The 19,496-nt window shown below is 40.1% G+C and overlaps 1 protein-coding gene across 4 annotated transcripts in view; it reads right to left on the bottom strand.

Moving 5' to 3' along the window:
* Positions 1-350: 350 nt before the first annotated feature.
* The window catches only part of ctnna3 (catenin alpha 3), a 1,223,202-nt gene continuing 1,204,056 nt past the window's right edge, over positions 351-19,496 (bottom strand). For all 4 annotated transcript variants that reach the window (XM_062977502.1, XM_062977500.1, XM_062977501.1 and 1 more), the window contains one exon: positions 351-6,091. In XM_062977502.1, coding sequence (XP_062833572.1) covers positions 5,804-6,091 — 288 coding nt within the window. In that variant the 3' untranslated portion in view covers positions 351-5,803. The remainder of the gene's footprint in view (positions 6,092-19,496) is intronic.

Consider the following 19,496-nt stretch of genomic DNA (forward strand, 5'->3'; position numbering starts at 1 on the left):
AGTATCTCCCCTTAGGTCACCTAGGATGTTCCCACAGTTGACAACTCTGTTATAAACTTTGATATTCAAAATTATTGTAAGTCTTATATTAATAAAGTTGGAAGAGACCACATGGGTCATCTAGTCCAACCCCGTGCCATGCAGGAAAGCACAATCAAAGTATCCCTGACAGATGGCCATCCAGATTCTGTTTAAAAGTCTTTAATGTTGTGACTGCATGAGTATCTAAGGGCATATCTACACTGATCACTTAATGTGGTTTGAAATCAATTCAAAAGCATGGTGTTTAAACAATGTGTAGACTATGTGTCAGGTTCTGTGGCTCCTTTGAATAAACACAGCTCACAATGTTCAGGACACTGGATACACTTTATTCTTGACCATGAGAAAACAAGCAAGACGGTTCTAACCCACAATCATCATGGCAGCTTTTATACCCTCCTTCACACCAGCCCCCCTTCCTCGCACTCTACTTTTGATTCTCCCAGCCTGGCTCTCAAAACATCAGCCGAGCCAGATGGCTTTATCAACTCTCCCCTTCTTCTCCCCACATTCTGAAATGTCAGAATGACTCAAATGGCCTATTCTTCAATGCCAGTCTGTGGCATCCTGACACTATGAATGTGTGCAGCAAGGGCTTTAACCCAGGACATTGTCGAAGACTTACACGGCTGGAATCACTGGGGTGCTAGAAAACGGCCATACAGCCTGGAAATCACACAACACCCTAACCATCCAGAGTTCGGAACTGCTTTGTCCTTGTTGGATTTATATTGACCTACATGGTAAGTGCAGATGTACCCTCTGTTTTATACAAAATATGGTTTCTGTTTTCAAATGTCATGTATCTCATATGCCAAGCATGTTTGGTTAAGTAGCACAGGGCACAGCAGTTTGCCACCCACTTTCTCTCACTCTAGTAACATTGGCAGGGTTTTTTTGTGCATTCATATTTATGAGGCCTCAATGAATTCTATGCATGTCTATGGGGAGTAAGGTAAGGGTCACCAAATAAAATTGATCTTCCTTCTAAGTAAACAGATGCAGGATTTGTTTGTGTAACATGGTCTGGGTGGGCTTTTACCCTAAAAAGGTGGTTTGAAATAAATTTAAATAAACAAATACATTGTTCTGTAAGTTTCAAAATTATGCCCGAAACTGACCTTAAATGTGCATGTTGTGGTTATTTCTCGTTCAATAACAATTTTAGAAACAACAAATATTCTAATGTATTGTGGAATATAAAAATGTCAGCTGTCCAAAGGACTTTTTGTGTGTCTAGATCCAAGTGTGTTCCAAGTCAAACATTTACAGTCAAAACCAAAAACAACAACCAGCCTAAATCTTGGTCAAGAGGCTGTATCACAGATTATATCATGTAGCTTTAAAATAAGTAGCTGTATCCCAGACATGATTCACAACTCTCCTAGTGAATTTAAACAATTTGTCTCAGGTTGGCTTGTTTAGTCTCCTGTTGCACAATGGGACACAATGTTTTCAGAGAAAAACTACATAGAAAAATCATTGTAATGTGTAGAAATTATTTCTAACTGTTAAAGGTTGTAATGCTACAAAATACAGATTTAATTCATTTCTGATTCCATATAGATTGGGCAACAAAACATGATTTTGGAACACTAAAACATCCTGTCCTAATGGATAATACTTAAAGCAGTAAAATAAGATCAGGAAGTAAGTAGTAAATACAACAAGCCCTCCATATCTATGGATTCTGCATTCTTGTTTAGGCATGCTTGAACAGAACTTTAAATCTCAGTTTAACATTACCGTACTTACTGTGACATGAAAACTTATTAACTCAGTTTAGTTAGCAAGGACCGAGACCCCAAATCATGAATCTAACCAATTTCTTTCATTTCCCCTCCTCTCACATTCAGTTGACCTCAAACATTAATGTGTTGTTACACCTGGAATAAAAATTAATATTCATTCTTCTCCATTTCTTTTCATGTATTTTAGTATGCATTTTTGCTCCTTTTTTTTTTTTTACAATTGATGCGGCCTATCCAGGGATTCTGCATTAATTGATTCAACAATCCATGGCTTGAATTATTTTAAAAAAATGAAAAAAATGAAAACTTATTTTTTGCCATTTTACGTAAGGGACACCGTTTTACTAGGTCATTATATATAATTAAATCTTGGTATCTACAGATTTTGGTATCCACAGATGTATGTGTGTGTCCTGGAACCAAATCTCAGTGGATACTATTGATCCACTATTATATATATATATATATATCTAGAGAGAGAGAGAGAGAGAGAGAGAGAGAGAGAGAGAGAGAGATAGATAGATATAGATATATAGATATATATATTCCAATTTTCTCCAAATCTTAATTTATTTCTCCCCCAATCAAAAACCAAATCACCACTCTCTCACATTGTCTTTAAAATATTTGGAAATTTTACAGCTATAGTCCTAATGGGTATACATTGCCTCCAATTTTAGAGGAGATATGCATCTCAGATTGGCCATTGAAAACAGAATATTTGTCTAACCTGCCCTTTGGTCTTATGTTTCATTCAAAGAGAACAGAGAGGAGGAAGAGAGGTAAAGGCATAAAGGCATTCAGAATAATGATATTCGAGGCACTCATAAAATAACATTGGCCCATATCCTGAGAGAACTAAAGTGCTAGAAGAATGAAGACAGTCCACAGCAGTACAACTGACTTTGTTCTAGATATTTGATAATCATAGATTTCAAAGCCCTTTCATCTTCACTGTAGACTTTGAAATCCATTAATATACTAATTTGCTAAGCAATTTCTTTCCTCAAATTGTCAGTTTTTGAGAACTAGGGCATCACAGGGAAGAAGAAGTTTATTCCTGCACTGTTACTTTAATATGGCTCATCACATCCCATTTAGATGTTTTTCCATGTTACCATTCCACAAATTTAGTGTCAGAAACTGCAGTGATTTTAATGTGTATATGCAAAAAATCTTTGTTGCAAAAGCATATTAAGGATTTTAGTGAGCATGGGATATATTATCATTATTACAATAAATCCTGCAGATAATTGAGAAAGAAAATATTGCAAAAGAGTTAGAAAGCAACAGCTAAATGGTGCTTACCGCAATTTTCATACTCTGTCCAGAAAGTGATATTTCTATTCATTTTGATTCTTGATAAAATTGAAACAAATATTTTCTTTTTGACAATAAATATTGACACCTTTCAGTACTTCTGGTGAAATGTGCTTGCTATTTATCTGTTGTCTTATGGAGAATTACATTGTGTGTGTGTGTGGTTTTTTTTTTCTTTCCATTATCTCTTGTTCTCTGATGATATGACACCATGGACATTATTGCACAAAACTGCTATTCCACAGAAGTCATGCTATTACTTTATGTAACAAAATTAGAAAAAATCTGTTCCTGGTTTGAAAGTGTTATTTACTGTGTGACTGTGTGGTACTTCCTTTGAAAGTAGTTATACTCAAGAAACTTTGCTTTTGTGACTGCCACGAACTATGTTGAATTGGTTGAGACTTGAGGAGATATTTATTTGGAATGGCGAGAGTGACCACATGTGCTTTAGACCCTTGCCCATCCTGGCTTATCAAACTTGCCAGTGAGGGATTATCCAAGTGGTTCTCAAGGATTATAAATGCCTCGTTGGATCAAGGACAACTACCATCCAGCCTAAAAAAGGCAATAGTGAGACCAACCATGAAGAAGGCATCCCTTGATTCCTCAGTTTTGAACAACTACCAGCCAATTTCTAATCCCTCCTTTTTGGACAAGATTCTAGAGCAAGTGGTGGCTTCTCAGCTCCAGGGATTCTTGAATGAAACCAATTATCTTTATCCATCACAGTCTAGTTTCAGGCCTGGTCACAGTATGGAGACAGCTTTGGTTGCCTTGGTGAGTGACCTCTGCAGAGAACTAGACAGGGGGAGTCTGTCCTTGTCGGTTCTCTTGGACATCTCAGCGGCTTTCGATACCATCGACCTTTTCCATGTTTTTATGAAGGAACCAATTAGGAAATGATATTTATAACTCAGGAACAAAAATTGTGTTACATAGTGGATCCTACATATAGGATCTCTTCACATGGGGCAAAACAGCCCCATTTTGCTGCTTTTATTGGTGGCTTGGATGGGGTTTGCCTTTCACTTCCTTCACCACTATGGGGAGGAAAGCCTGTTTTGGGTAGCTCCAATGGAGCTACCTGCATTTTTCTCCCTTTTTACCCCGTATGATGATGAAAAGGCAGTGAGGCAACTTGCGTTGCTGCCATTAATCCCATCTGATGGGAACAGGGACAGGGTCCCCACCGTATGACGAGGGAAGGAGGGAGAGTGCACAGGGTGACACGAGCCACCCCACATGCCTCCTCTTTCACTGGCAACTTTTGGCAAAATGGCATGGCCTGAAAGGGCCGTGTAAAAAGGTCCATAGATTGAGATTACATACCAGAATGTATCCCTTTGATATCTCACCATAGTACTTCTGTATGCTTGCATAACCCACATTCTTGCACTTCTGCAAGAAGATGATAGGAACATTGCAGGACTGCAAGCTATTCACAGGTTTTTTTCCTGTCAATAGCAAGGTATGGATAAATCATGGAGAGGAGACAGATGTGAACAGCTTGTGAAAGAAATTCCTATATGATTTTATCATTCCATCATTTAACAGCATCAATTAACCAACCATTGTCCATCATAAGCAATTCCTCCACTAGTAAAGATCTGCAAAATGAAGCTTTCAAAGAGGGTGGGGGGAGTAAGTAGGGGAGATGCATTTATCAGGCTCAAGATGCAATGTTATAATATCTTTCTCTCATAAAGTTACAAATTTAAATTCCTTTTACCTTGATGGCTGTTTTTATTGCTCATGAAAAGGTAGTTAAAGTTTCTGTTTGCCTCTAGTGTTAAATATTGTTCACCGCTAAGTAGGAAGAGTAGTTTTTGACAAAAGAGTGGACAAAATAGTGGGGTATCTGTTGGGCGAGTCAATAAGTTTCATATTAAAAGATAGTTATGAACAGAGAGAAGAAATTAAGCTTTAAAATACAAATACTTTTCTTCTGTTCCTGAAAGACTTTTTTTTCAAATTTTCATGACTTATACAGTAAATCCAGTCATTGTCCTTTTGGTGATACTTAATATTTGAAGAACACCCAGTCTACATAGACCACTAATTGGTAATGTGTACAAAAATCTGGTCATATTAATTATATAAATATATAGTCACAAGTGCAAATATGGAAACTACTATACCACAGTGCATGGGAGCATGAACAGTGAAGTCTCTCAGTCAAAGCTGCAACCATGAAATCTATTTATGACATTCCATGACTCAGCCTTACACTGCAACAGAGATATGGTGTTTTAGAGAAATACTGGGAAATAATGCACATAAATTGCCTTGAACAACTTGAAGGTATACATCAAATACTATTAAGTATTAAATGTGTCTCAATGTGTTCCATCATTAAAACAACCAAATTCAGTGTTTTGCTAACACCGTGCTCCACATTGTTAAATTCATTATATAAATAGTGAGTGATCAACATGAAAAGCATACGAAAGAAATAATCTTAAAAGATGTGGAGGAATAACTGAAAAGTGGTTTGAAAAACTGAATATACTTGCTTCACCACATCAAAATGAAACACCCTATCACACTGTAAATGTAAAACATACAAAGTAGGACAATGTGAACCACGGAAGTGTTGTACTTAGGAAATTAAAGAGGTGTCCAAAGAACTATATTAAATCAACAGCCTCTTGGTGTAGGAAACCGGTGCAGTGAACAGAATAATAATTTCAGTTTATTTCCCTTCCCCTAAATTCACTCATGATTTGAACGGGATGGATTTTCTTCTTAGCTGAACCTTTCCTGACAGCTGCATAGATTTCCTCCGGCTTCTCTCTCTTAATCAAAGGCTTCTTTTCTGGAACCTTCATCCGCCACATCACCACAGGGTGTCGTGGGCCAGCAGGACTTTGAATTCTGATAATCTTCGAAGAGGCAATATAGGACATCTTCACTGTCTGCACCACAGCATTCATCAGGTTTTTGGCAGCCTGAATTAGTGAAGTCACACTGTCCAACTGTAATCAGAAACACCACTGTTAGTTTCAGAAATTAGCTAGCTTTAATCAGAAAAAAGCATTGAAAATGCAGTTGATCTTTCTTTCTCTCTGTGCATTTGATGCAAGGAAAGAAGCAACCAATGACTCCTAGTTAAGAGCAGGGACGAGACAACAGGAAGTAAGATAGATTTACCCCTAGGAAGGGAAATTCACTCCTGGAAGAGTTATCACTGAAGCTCTATCACCAATCCTTGTTTCCACAACAAGCAATTTTTTCAAAATCCAATTATCACAGGGACAGAAAGTGAGGAGAAATCTTTTGAATAGGGGCAAAGACAGCAAAACAAACACCACAGGCATGTTAACCCTTCCCTATGCTATCCAAAGCTCTCTCTCTCTCTCTCTCTCTCTCTCTCTCTCTCTCACACACACACACACACACACACACACACACACACTTATATATATATGGCTGGAGTTATACTTAAAATGTATTTGTTCCAACTTACAAATTCAACTTAAGAACAAACTGACAGAACCGATCTTCTTCGTAACTTGGGGGTTGCCTATATAAATTGACGTTGTGTAGATGATGATATAGGATTCTGGACAGTTTCTCCTGTGGAAGAAAAGAGCCATCCAAAACATCTACACCAGGTTTGTACATAAATCCTCTTACACTCAGTTGCCTTTTCTCCATTGCTTTCTATTGAGTCCAAAATGGGCTCCAATTGCCAGATTTCCAGTTCCACTTAAGGATATAGAAACATCTGATTGTGCATTTTCTTCTTAACTGGAAATAAGGAGTACAAGGAAATGGGTAATGGCTACACTTTTTTCTGATCTTGCTCAGCAGATGGGGTGGCATGATTCAGATGATGCTGAATCATGCCACTTTAGTGGAGAAGTAAATGTGTATAAGCAATTCACTTGCTTCTTACATCTATATTAAGTGCATGTATCTTAAAGGCCCCATCTACACTGACTGTTTAATACAGCTTCAAGCTATGTTGAAAAAACAGCACATGCATTCAACAAAAGCACAGTGTAGCACACTTTCAGCCCATTAATAAAAAATAACCAAAGTTGTAGGAAAGTCTAAAATGAAGCCCTCAATGAACATCTGCATGTTGTAGTATAAACCTCATCACACCCCACTAATGAGCACATGAGCAGTCCAGAGGAGGAAGTTGAGGAAAAATGCATTCTTCATGGCTGACAAACCAACAATATTGCAGCTCTTGGAACCAGTTCAAATACATCTCCGGCCTATGTGACATCACCACAGAGGCCTTGAATTGGTTCCAGGGTTAACTATTTAATCATATTCATGGCAAAACTGCTTTATAATAATAATAATAATAATAATAATAATAATAATAATAATAATAATAATAATAATAAAAACCCGCAGGTGCCACGTTGATGTGGTGGGGGAGCTTAACTGCTCCAATGATGACTGAGGGCTGTGCTGGCGGTAGTGTAACTACCGGCAGGTCCAACCAAGCCAGAAAGGCCTCTGCTGAGGAGCAAAACTAAGAGCACGTAACCCATTAGCATTATGGAGAATCAAACCAAAATGAAGTCGATACTGGCTCGGTCGTCGCCCAGGATAAAAAGGACTGTGGTGGATGCTGCTGATTCTGGACATCCATCAACAAGTGGGCTATGGAGTAAAAATACAAACCAAGGCAGCCCCAAAGAAAATCAACTGGAAAACCAAAGGTCAGGCTAGATTTGGAAATCAAGAAACTTAGATCAGATGCAAGTAACCTCAAAAATATGAAAGAGAAGAAACTGAATAATAATAATAATAATAATAATAATAATAATAATAATAATAATAATAATTTTATTCTTATATCCCGCCCCATCTCCCCGGAGGGACTCGGGGCGGCTTACATGGGGCCATGCCCAGACACGACAGCACAAATCAGATAAAACATTAAACCGAGCAGTAAAACTTCAACATGATTAAAAACAGTCATAAAAGTCAATATACACAATAATATTAAAATCCCGATTTGGGTCAAAAGATCCAGGCCAAGGTGCAAAGTAATATCAAGTTATCAGGGAGGGATAATTATACCGCAGGTGTAATACTTAAAGTGCTGAATGAATCCTACAAACAATCCAGAGGGTCTACTGCTTAATAGGTAAATAACATGATCCCACAAGGATCAGTCAACGAAGGCCTTCTGGAATAGCCAAGTTTTCAGGCTCTTCCTGAAAGAGAGTAGGGTAGGGGCCTTCCTAATCTCCCTGGGGAGCGAGTTCCACAGCCAGGGGGCCACGGCGGAGAAGGCCCTCTCCCTCGTCCCCACCAACCGCAACTGCGAAGTTGGTGGAAGCGAGAGGAGGGCCTCCCCCGACGAGCGAAGAGGTTGTGCGGGTTCATAGGGGGAAATGCGGTCTCGAAGGTCTGACAAAATCAAGCAATACCTGATCAGAAAGTACTGGCTGAACACCAGAAAAATTGAAGAAGCTTTGGAAATCGTGAAAGAACAAATTACAGCAACAGCCAGAAAAATGAAAGATATGAAGCCAGAATCATCCAGTACAGATAAAATCAACTGTTTCAATCAGACCAAAGACGGTTCTACCAGAGTCTGAACCAAACAACAGACACAGTAACCATAAATCCAAAGAAAACTGCAACAACGAAGTTCTGGAAAGAACTTTGGGAAAATACTAAGAACTACAACAAAAATACTGGGTGGATAAAGGAGTTTGAAGGAAAATTCTCACGGAACAAAATGGAACAGATGGAAATAACAACTGAAATGATCAGCACACGAGTGCAAAAAGTCCAAAAACTGGACATCGCCTGGTAGTGATCAACTTCATGGATTTTGGCTCAAACATCTGATTACTTTACATGGAAAAATGGTCCAACAATTCAATGAGATGATGCAGAAAGGAAGTATCAGTGAATGGCTAACAACTGGAAGGAGACGCCTCATACAAAAGGATCCAGCAAAAGGAGCAGCACCAGGAAACTACAGGCCAATTACGTGTCTGCCCACTATGTTTAAACTACTGACTGGCATCATAGCGGACAAAATTCAAGATTATCTTGAAGAAAAAAAATCTTGCCAGATGAACAGAAAGGCAACAAACGGAAAAGCAGGGGCACAAAAGACCAGTTATTAATTGACAAAATGATTCTGGAGAACTGTAAAAGCCAAAAAGCTAATCTTCACATGACGTGGATTGACTATAAAAAGGCCTTTGACTCATTCCCACACAGCTGGATCATAAAGTGCCTGGGCGCCATCGGGATTAGTAAAAACATTGGCACCTTTATTGAAAACATGATGGAGCACTGGAAAACTGAACTGTTTGTTGGAAATGAAAGCTATGGACTTGTCAACATCAGAAGAGGAATTTTCCAGGGAGACTCATTGTCCCCTCTGCTTTTCATTATTGCCATGATCCCTCTGTTAACAATCTTACAAAAAACAAATCTCGGCTATCAAACATCTAAGAAATTTCAAAAATTGCGCATCTGATATACATGGATGACCTGAAGCTGTATGGGAAAACAGAAACTGAAATCCAGTCTCTGACTAACACTGTCCGAATTTTTAGCACTGATATCAGCATGGAGTTTGGTTTGGACAAATGTTTGACAGTGGCATTGAAGAAGGGAAAAATCATTGAAAGTGAGGGCATCAATATGCCCAATGGCCAAACAATAAAGTGTCACCAGCCAGATGCCTATACATACCTGGGCTGGACAACATCAAGCATGAACATGTGAAAACTGTGGTCAGCAAAGAATACACACAAACGGTCAGAAAAATTCTCAAAAGCAAGCTCAAAGGAGGCAACATCATCAAGGCCATAAACACCTGGGCCATACCTGTCATAAGATATACTGCTGGCATCATAAACTGGACACAGGTGGAACTGGACAATTTGGACAGAAAAACAAGAAAACTCATGACCATTCATCATTCACTGCACCCCCGCAGTGATGTTGACTGGCTATATCTGCCTAGAAGATCAGGGGGCAGAGGACTCTTACAAGTAAAACAAGCAGTCAAAGAAGAAGAACATGCCCTGGCAGAATATGTAAAGCAAAGTGAAGAACCTGCTTTGATTGAAGTCAAAAATCAGAAACTCCACAAAACACAGCAGACAAAGAATCAGTACAAGAAAACCGCACTACAAACTAGAGCTGACAGCTGGCACAACAAAACATTGCATGGAAAGTTCCTTGACAAAATTGGAAAAAAAGCTGATACGGAGAAGACCTGGCTATGGCTCACAAATGGGACACTGAAAAAGGAGACAGAAGGCCTGATCCTTGCAGCCCAGGAGCAAGCCATCAGAACAAATGCGATTAAGGCCAAGATCAAAAAATCAGCTGATGACCCAAAATGCAGACTGTGCAGGGAAGCTGACGAAACCATTGATCATATCCTCACCTGCTGTAAGAAAATCGCACAGACTACAAACAGAGGCACAGCTATGTGGCCCAAATTATTCATTGGAACTTATGCCTCAAGTACCACCTCCCAGCAGTAAAGAACTGGTGGGATCACAAACCTGCAAAAGTAATGGAGAATGAGCAAGCAAAGATACTGTGGGACTTCCGAATCCAGAGTGACAAAGTTCTGGAACACAACACACCAGACATCACAGTTGTGAAAAAGAAAAAGGTTTGGATCATTGATGTTGCCATCCCAGGTGACAGTCGCATTGACGAAAAACAACAGGAAAAACTCAGCCGCTATCAGGACCTCAAGATTGAACTTCAAAGACCCCGGCAGAAACCAGTACAGGTGGTCCCGGTGGTGATCAGCACACTGGGTGCCGTGCCAAAAGATCTCAGCCAGCATTTGGAAACAATAGACATTGACAAAATCACGATCTGCCAACTGCAAAAGGCCACCCTACTGGGATCTGCACGCATCATCCGAAAATACATTACACAGTCCTAGACACTTGGGAAGTGTTCGACTTGTGATTTTGTGATACGAAATCCAGCATATCTATCTTGTTTGCTGTGTCATAATATAATAATAATAATAATAATAATAATAATAATAATAATAATAATAATAATAATAATAATATGTTAGTGGTATATCACTCTATCTCCCCAAAGGGACTCAGTGTGGCTTCCAACACAGGTAAATCATTCAATTACCAACATAGAACATACAACATAGCCAGCCATACTAAAAATGTCAAGATATTACTATTAAAAAACTATTAATCAAACATCTTTAAAATCCAGTTCCAGTACTAGTACTTTTTTCAATACTGGTTTCAAACTGACCTAAGTGGTCGGCATTGATGTAGCTATAGTACTAAACAGGATTGTGACTCTTGAGCTGAGGCTTTTGCATAAAGATATGGGGCCATATGTGTGCTTCTTGTTATTGTCTAAATCAGAGATGACGATCATGTGGTTCTCCACATGCTGTTAGTCTGAACATCCAAAAGCATTCTCTATCATGGACCATGCTAGCTAAGACTCATGAGAATTACAATACAAGAATATCTGGAGCACAGTGTGATTTCCATCATGGGTATGAAATTTGTATCTTCATCAAATGTAATTGGATTTCCTTTCATTGGTTAACAGTGTCTACTGTCTAGTTCCTAACTCTGTTAAACAGGATAATTAATTAGGATGGATTTTCTCATTTTCATTATTACATATTTTTTAAATACCTGAGTAGGAGAAGCTGGGGAAATTCTATATATATTCATAGTAAACAATGTGGTAAAGTAGTGAACATTCCTTAAAGCAGATGATTTCCAATGTGGACTGAATTGCATTTGAAATGCATCATGTCTCATCTTGTGTATGGGTCTCTTGGTGAATGTTAAAATTCTTTAGCATTCCTTTCCCTGTGTTATGGATCTCTCCTTCCACTTAAGTTGCCTATGCTGTTGTCATTTTGCATTGAAAAATTGGCAAGGGATAAATTTACTGTAATTCATATCAGTGACCTGAATGAATAACTCCAATGCTTCAAAGAGTCACTGTGTCCATATTTAATTATAAGGCTGACAGTTTCAATTTAGAAATGTATCTCCATTTGAATTCTTTTAAATAATACTGTGTTCTGATTTTTCCTTTGTGTGCAAATAGACTTTCCTCCTTCAAAAGTTTAGATATAAGTGCAGGTTTCTGACACAATATGCTAATTTCTGACACTATATTTTCACAAATCACCAAGAACCAAGTTAAAGACGAGAAGCAATGAAGTTGCATTTGGAGACTGGGATCTTGTTGGTGACATATGTTGGTGTAACCTTGCACAATGACTAGCGTAACCTTGTACAATGGCTTTCCCTGCACCCAACCTCAACTTGATAGTGCTGAAGTACAACCCTATGCAAAAAAGTGGTTTCAGGGGGATGTTCCCTGATCATGTAGCTGGACAGCTAAGGAAAAGAAATGACCAAATTTTCTGGAAGTCAAAGAGAGTGGCAGTGTTCATTTTCCCCAGCTGACTAGCCATCGAGCCATGCAACTATGTTGTATGAGAACCCCAACAGAACTATGCTGACAAAAAATAATGCTCTATCAGAAATGTTGTTGGATCTTGGCCATCACCCATAAATTTTCATTTTCAGAAATCTGAAGGTCTGGAGGTTATTACATTTTTGTTATTTGAGACATGGCAAAGCATATACTCTTTGGTGGAAAATCTACCTCTTCAGTAGCTACTGAACCTAAGCTCAGAGAGAATAGGGTGGCAAGTGACACCATCAATCTTAATAGTCTTGTTCCTGGCCCCACTGCACCAAGCATGTACACTCCAGATGTCCTGATTTGGCTGGGACAATTCAGAAATGCCCAAGTTTCCATCTCCTTTCGTTACTTTCACCCTTTGACTTTTCATTGTCATAAGTATTGTGCAGTCAAAAACTTCAGTTATTGTAAACTGAATTCAAAGTGTAAAAGCTGCATGTATCCAGTTAATCCAACATGGGGCCAGAGAGGGGATATGATAGGGGATTTTGCTCTTCCCATTAGACTCAGCCCAAAGCAATCTGCTGCAGCCTCATCTAGATTGTGTGTTCTCTGGTAATAACTTTCTCATCTTAACCTCACTGTGATGTTGTCTGGTCCAATGTTTCTTTCTTTTCATCTGTAAAATGTTGGTAATATACTATTATTTTTGTTTGAGAGATAAACCCAACATGATATATTGGAGGATCCAGAAATGAAAATTTAAAGCTGAACAACCCTTTCTTTTTCAGACAGCTGATGTGAATGTGCATTATAGTTATTTCTGGTCCATTCAAGGGTTTTCATTTTAGGTTTTGTGCACTTTATAGTTTAGCCCTCAGCCTCTTGTTCTACTACATCCTAAGTAATGCTCTATCAAGAAGCTAATATTACAAGGGAAAATGGTCACTTAGATTCTCTCCCAAGCAACTTTTTCCAGCTATTCTCTATAACTTCTTCAAGGTCTCATAACGTAATAACCAGAGGATATGATGAAATGAAAACCCACAGATACACGTAATTGACAAAGTATTTTTTTCACATAGTCTCGAAGTTAATCTTTCAGGGATACTCCTGGAATGACATTTTACTAACAGCATTCAATTCCTGAGTAGAAACTGTTTGTGTCTTGTATCAGTCAGAAAGAGGATGTGTGTGTATAACCCACTATTGTCTCCACAGTCAGAGAAATTTTCAAACCCCCCCCCTCTTTTGTGGAACCAGAAGGAAAAGTGAATTATTTATTTATGTTTATCCATTCTAATGAATGTAGGTTTCCTTCATATTCAAATATCAGAACCCACACAGATGATTATCAAAGAAACAGTCATTTTTAAGAGATGTGTGACTTCTCTCAGAATGAAGAAACCTTTTTTAACAGACTACAAAAAAGACAGGTCTCCTTCCCAAGGAGTTTACCATCTAAAATTAGATACTGGGAGAGAAGTGGAGCTGTGAATAGACAGCAAAAGAATAAGCTGTCATTTCAGTTATACATGCTTACACAGAGTTAGGGGTAACTATATGTAACTCAAAGAGGTAAATAGAGATGAAAATTTACTTTTTGGTAATCACTAGGACACTAAAAATATGCCCCTCTGACAAATGTAGAGAGACAAAGGGAGTATGAGGTCTCCATCCATGCATTACTTGTTGGAGTTTTATGTGGCTGGCAATCCAGCAAATAAGACTGTGCTGATAGGAAAATGTTATGCCAAACTTATACACAGGTTAATGTTATCAGATAGCCTCGAAATGGCTCCTCAGACTTTTCCAGTTATGCTGCCGGGACTATGGGATTTTTCATAAAAAGTAGCAATGAAAGTAGAGGTGGAAATAATATTTGAAAATATTACAAATAAATGGTCCAAGGACATGTTTCTCAAGACAAAATGATCCAAGCTACAGCTAATAGGGCAGCCAAAGTGACTTCTCACAACTTGTCAGCATATTAGTTTTACAACAGAATTGCGTCCATTTTATGAATGCAGAGAAATATATAAAAGAGCAAGACTAATAAATAGAATCAATTGGGGATACTGCTTCTGATGGGACTACCAGTTATAAACTATCACTCAAAGCTGAAAGTCAGTCTGGGTGCAGTGGTGTGTTTCATCCATTTCTGTGAGTAAACCAGAGTACCACAGACAACCAAAACATTTGTCAACTTTCATCTTCTTCACTATGCTTCAGTGGACCTTATCTGGTAATCTGGACTGTGGCGAATGAATAGGAGTCCTGTCCTGGCAGGTGTATGGCAGTAACGTGTATCCCCCTGGGGATACGCCAATCCCAGATGGCCATTGTGAGGCAAAGCAGGGAAGGAGACCTTGTTCTGCCCTATTTGTTCAGATACCAATTGGACGTAGCATTGTCCATGCGGACTTGGACTGCATGCCTGTGGAGGGACTGTTTGAATGCTGAAAGGGCCCTCTGTACTGCAGTGAGCTCCAGAACATTGATGTGAGAAGTTGAATCAACTGGTGACCATAGACCTTGTATTTCCAGGGAGCCAGAATGGTTCCCTCAACCCTGAAGAGAGGTGTCCATCACCATGACCCTTGACGGCCCTCATGGATGGAAGGACAGACCTACACATGCACTTTGTCACAGTGTCCACCAATGCAGGGACCGTTGTATGGTAGCAGGTACCATTAGCAATTGCTGAGGGCTGTGCTAGAGAGGGTTGACTACCCTCTAAAATGACACCTGTAGAGGGCAAAAACCGAAGCAGGCAAACAGTGTCACAGCCATTGTCAACACCAAATGGCCCAGTGTAGACTGGATGTGTTTGGCTGACACAAATGGTAGACGTATCACCTGCTGGACCACCAAGCATAAATTGCAAAATATGCCATTCGTGTAAGGGAGTTGACATAGGCCCTGATAAAACAGATGTCTTGTGTGGGTCACAGATGTGACTTCTGCTGGTTGACTACCAGGCCAAGTCCTGAAGACAAGAAAGAGTAAAATGTATGTGCTAGAGAAGTTAAATGCATGAACGGCCCGCCAACAGCCAATCATCAGTGTAAGGGAAGACTGTGATGTGTGAAGCCATGGCAGCCATGAAACTTCATCAAAATGTAGGATGAAGTTAAGCTCCATTAGGTCCAGTGTAGCAAACCACATCCCCCGAGGAATAAGAGGGAGGATGGTCTGCTGTGTCACCACCCATGTCACGCCCGTGGCAACGGAGCACCAAGAACCGGACACGGAGGCCAATATCTATCTAATATCTTTATTAAAGAAATATATAAGAATAATAAAAACAAGTAAAAAATATAGTCCAGCAACAGACCTTTCAGGGGACAGGGAAAAGGCAGAACTACTTAATGCCTTCTTTGCCTCGGTCTTCTCAGAAAAAGAAAGCCATCTTCAACCTCAGCAACACGGAATGGACGAAGGATTGGGGGAAATCCAACCCCAAATAGGGAAACAAGTTGTCCAGGAACACTTGGCCTCTCTAAACGAATTCAAGTCCCCAGGGCCAGATCAGCTACACCCAAGCAATAGTGTGGGGAAACGTCCAGGGTCTTTCCGGGTCCAAGGTAAAAACCACAACAAGGTCAGGAATAAAACTTGATTCTTGAAGCAAGATCCGTGGCTAGGAACAAGGCAAGGCAAATCTTGAATACTTGGATAGACAAGGCAATTCTTGAATACTTGGTCAGGCAAGGCAAGGAGACTGGGGTTGCGGACTTTGCGAAGTCCGCACAAGGCTGGAAACACGAAATCACTCCTGGAGCTGCTCTGTTGACTCCGCACGGAACCTACCGTGCCAGGCACCTATATCTGGGTCTCATTTTCCTGCCAAGCAGGTGTCCAGCGTTCTCTTTCCCTAGAGAACAGGAAACGAAACCCAGCTTTCTCCAGATGTGAGACTCCCTAGATTTTCCCAAGGGAAGCATGGCTAATCAGTGTCTTGTTTAGCTGCAATTCTCAAACTCCTGCGAATCTGTTCCTTCACTCCCCTGTCTGCAGCATAGGACTGTCTCCTAGCAAAAGGGGGTGAGAGCTGTTCAAGGTCTGTTTTAATGGGTTCTTGGGCAAAAACATCAACATCAGGCATCTGGAAAGATTCCGCCTCTTGCTGAACCGGCGAAAACCCCATGTTTTCGTCTTCATTAGCCACGATGGCACTGGGAGCAGGACTACAAGGCCCATGAGGCATCACAACCCAAAACCCAAGTGGCCGAATGTAGCGATTAAGGCCTCTCAGGTACAAAATCGGCCTCTGGCCTTCATCCTTCTTAGGAACAAGAAAATAAGTGGAGAAGAGAGATGAAGAAAAATCGGAAGGGTGTAATGGTACAACCGCTCCCTTTTGATGGAGAGTGCATATTTTGTTACAGAGCACAGTGGAAGGTGCCATGGTATGAACAAAGCCCACTCACAGGGTTCTCCTAAAGTCAGTAGCATAGCCATGGCATATGATAATAATAATAATAATAATAATAATAATAATAATAATAATAATAATACTTTATTTATACCCCGCCACCATCTCCCCGGTGGGGACTCGGGGCGGCTAACATGGGGCCATGCCCAAAGCATTACAATATAATAAAATATAAAACAGCATATCATAACATAATTAAAAATAATACAATACATAATAATAAACATCACATCAAGAAATCAAGAACCACTTGTCAGTAGTTATGGGCTATCATGCAGAGTAGAATCCAACAAGTTGTGTGCCAAAGCGGACGTGTGATGGTTGAGGTGCTGAAGTTTCACCCGAAGGGGAGTAGCTGCAGCCCTATGAGGTTGTGAAGGTAGGGGAGCACTGTGAGCATGCAGGGGGGTTATCCATGTGGAGAGAGGATAGCGGGTGCTGCTAAAAATGGTGCTTCACCTTTGACTGATAGCTCCCCGTACCCTGCTGGTGTGCCCTAGACTGTGCCTGCTGCTTGGGGTGTGGAGTCCTTGGTTCTTTGATGAATGACCAGACTGCAAGTACAGTTTCCGAGGGCCTCTGTACCTGGTCTGATACATGAGCTGCTGGAACCTGAACTTTCGTGCAACCTGCTGCACTTCTTGTGACTCCTTAAGGTTGGTGTTCTTGTCAGAAATGAAGAGCCTTTCATCATGGGCAAGGCAGTCTTCAGCCAGAGTTTTGCCCTGACAACGTCAATGTGCTGAGCCCAGCATGCCTACAGATGGATGTAGCAATGGCAAAGAGCTTCTCTGATGTATCTTCTGTATGTTGGACCATATCTTTTTGAACATGTCCCAAGAGGAGTGCCTTCTGCTGGCATGATTTTGCCATATTCTGTTGATCTGGTGGAAGAAGTTCAAGGTAGGGCACTATATTTTGCCATAAAAAGTCCTGAAATGATGCCATGTAGGCACTAGGCTTGAGCGATCCATGAAAAAATTGATTCTAAACTCGTTTCAAAAGCAGGGGGCGCCAGCGTTTCGTTTCTGATGTCATTTCCGAATTTTGCCCCCCAAAAAATTCGAAATTAACGAAAATTCGTTATTTTCTAAATTAATTCGTTAATGGCGGACGCGCATGCACAATTCCCAAAAACAGCACAGAGGGAGAGGACTTTACAGGACTCTCCCACACTCATTTTTTGAGTGATCTTCTTCAAACTTGGTACAGTGGTAGAACACATTTAACACTGATAGCTCACCAAAATTTGGAACGTTTCCCTTATCCTCTGATTTTTGGCGAATTTTCATAGCTTTTATAATAAACCATTTTTTTAATAATTGCAGAAATCTGTTCCTGGTTTGAAAGTCTTACTTCCTGTTAAATTGGGTTGTCTTTACTGTGAAAGTCATTGTTCTACTTCAGAAACTTTGTTTTTGTGGCTGAAACTTTGTTAAATTGGTGTATGTGTGATATATACTGTGTATATATATATAGTCCCTGCATATGTGTGTGTGTGTGTGTATATATATATAGGTAAAGGTAAAGGTATTCCTTGACATTAAGTTAAGTCATGTCTGACTCTGGGGGTTGGTGCTCATCTCCATTTCTAAGCCCAAGAGCCAGTGTTGTCCATAGACACCTCCAAGGTCATGTGGCCGGCATGACTACATGGAGTGCCATTACCTTCCCGCCACAGCGGTACCTATTGATCTACTCACATTGGCATGTTTTCAAGCTGCTAGGTTGGCAGAAGCTGGAGCTAACAGCGGGCACTCACTCTGCTCCCGGGATTTGAACCTGGGACCTTTCGGTCTGCAAGTTCAGCAGCTCAGTGCTTTAACACACTTCGCCATCGGGGCTCATGTATATATAATATACATACACATACACACAATGTGGAGAATATGTGGAAAGGTAGATAGATAAGTTGGGAGCCACAGCGAAGGCACCTTCCTGGGAGCAAGGTCTAATAATAATAATAATAATAATAATAATAATAATAATAATAATAATAAATCCCTTACAATATCCAAGATGGCTCACTGCTACAGAATCTTGGGAGGTTTAGTTTGGTATGGTACCATTATTGGCAGAGAAAGCTAAGCTGTAGGAGTTGAAATCCAATCATTTATCCTCCCTATAGAATCAATTTTATATGCATTTTTAGCTACAGAAAAGCTAAAATCAGGACAGTAAAAGAACAACACCCAGAAAATGGGAATTCCAGACAGGAAACAATCAGGGCCAGCTAATACCTCCCAACAAAGGATTCCCCCAGGTAGGAAGCAGCCAGGCTTTGAAGCTGCAAGGCTATTCAATGCTAATCAAGGTGACCAATTGCAACATTCACACTTGCCTCCCACAGACAAGAGTTCTTTCTCCCACCCTGGACCTTCCACAGATATATAAACCCCACTTGCCTAGCTTCGCAAAGACGTCAAAACCTCTGAGTGTGTCTGCCACAGATGTGGGTGAAACGTCAGGAGAGAATGCTTCTGGCACATGGCCATAGAGCCCGGAATACATACCACAACAGTGTGATCCCGGCCATGAAAGCTTTC

Source organism: Anolis carolinensis, chromosome 3 (genome assembly GCF_035594765.1).
Source record: "Anolis carolinensis isolate JA03-04 chromosome 3, rAnoCar3.1.pri, whole genome shotgun sequence".
Lineage (NCBI taxonomy): Eukaryota > Metazoa > Chordata > Lepidosauria > Squamata > Dactyloidae > Anolis > Anolis carolinensis.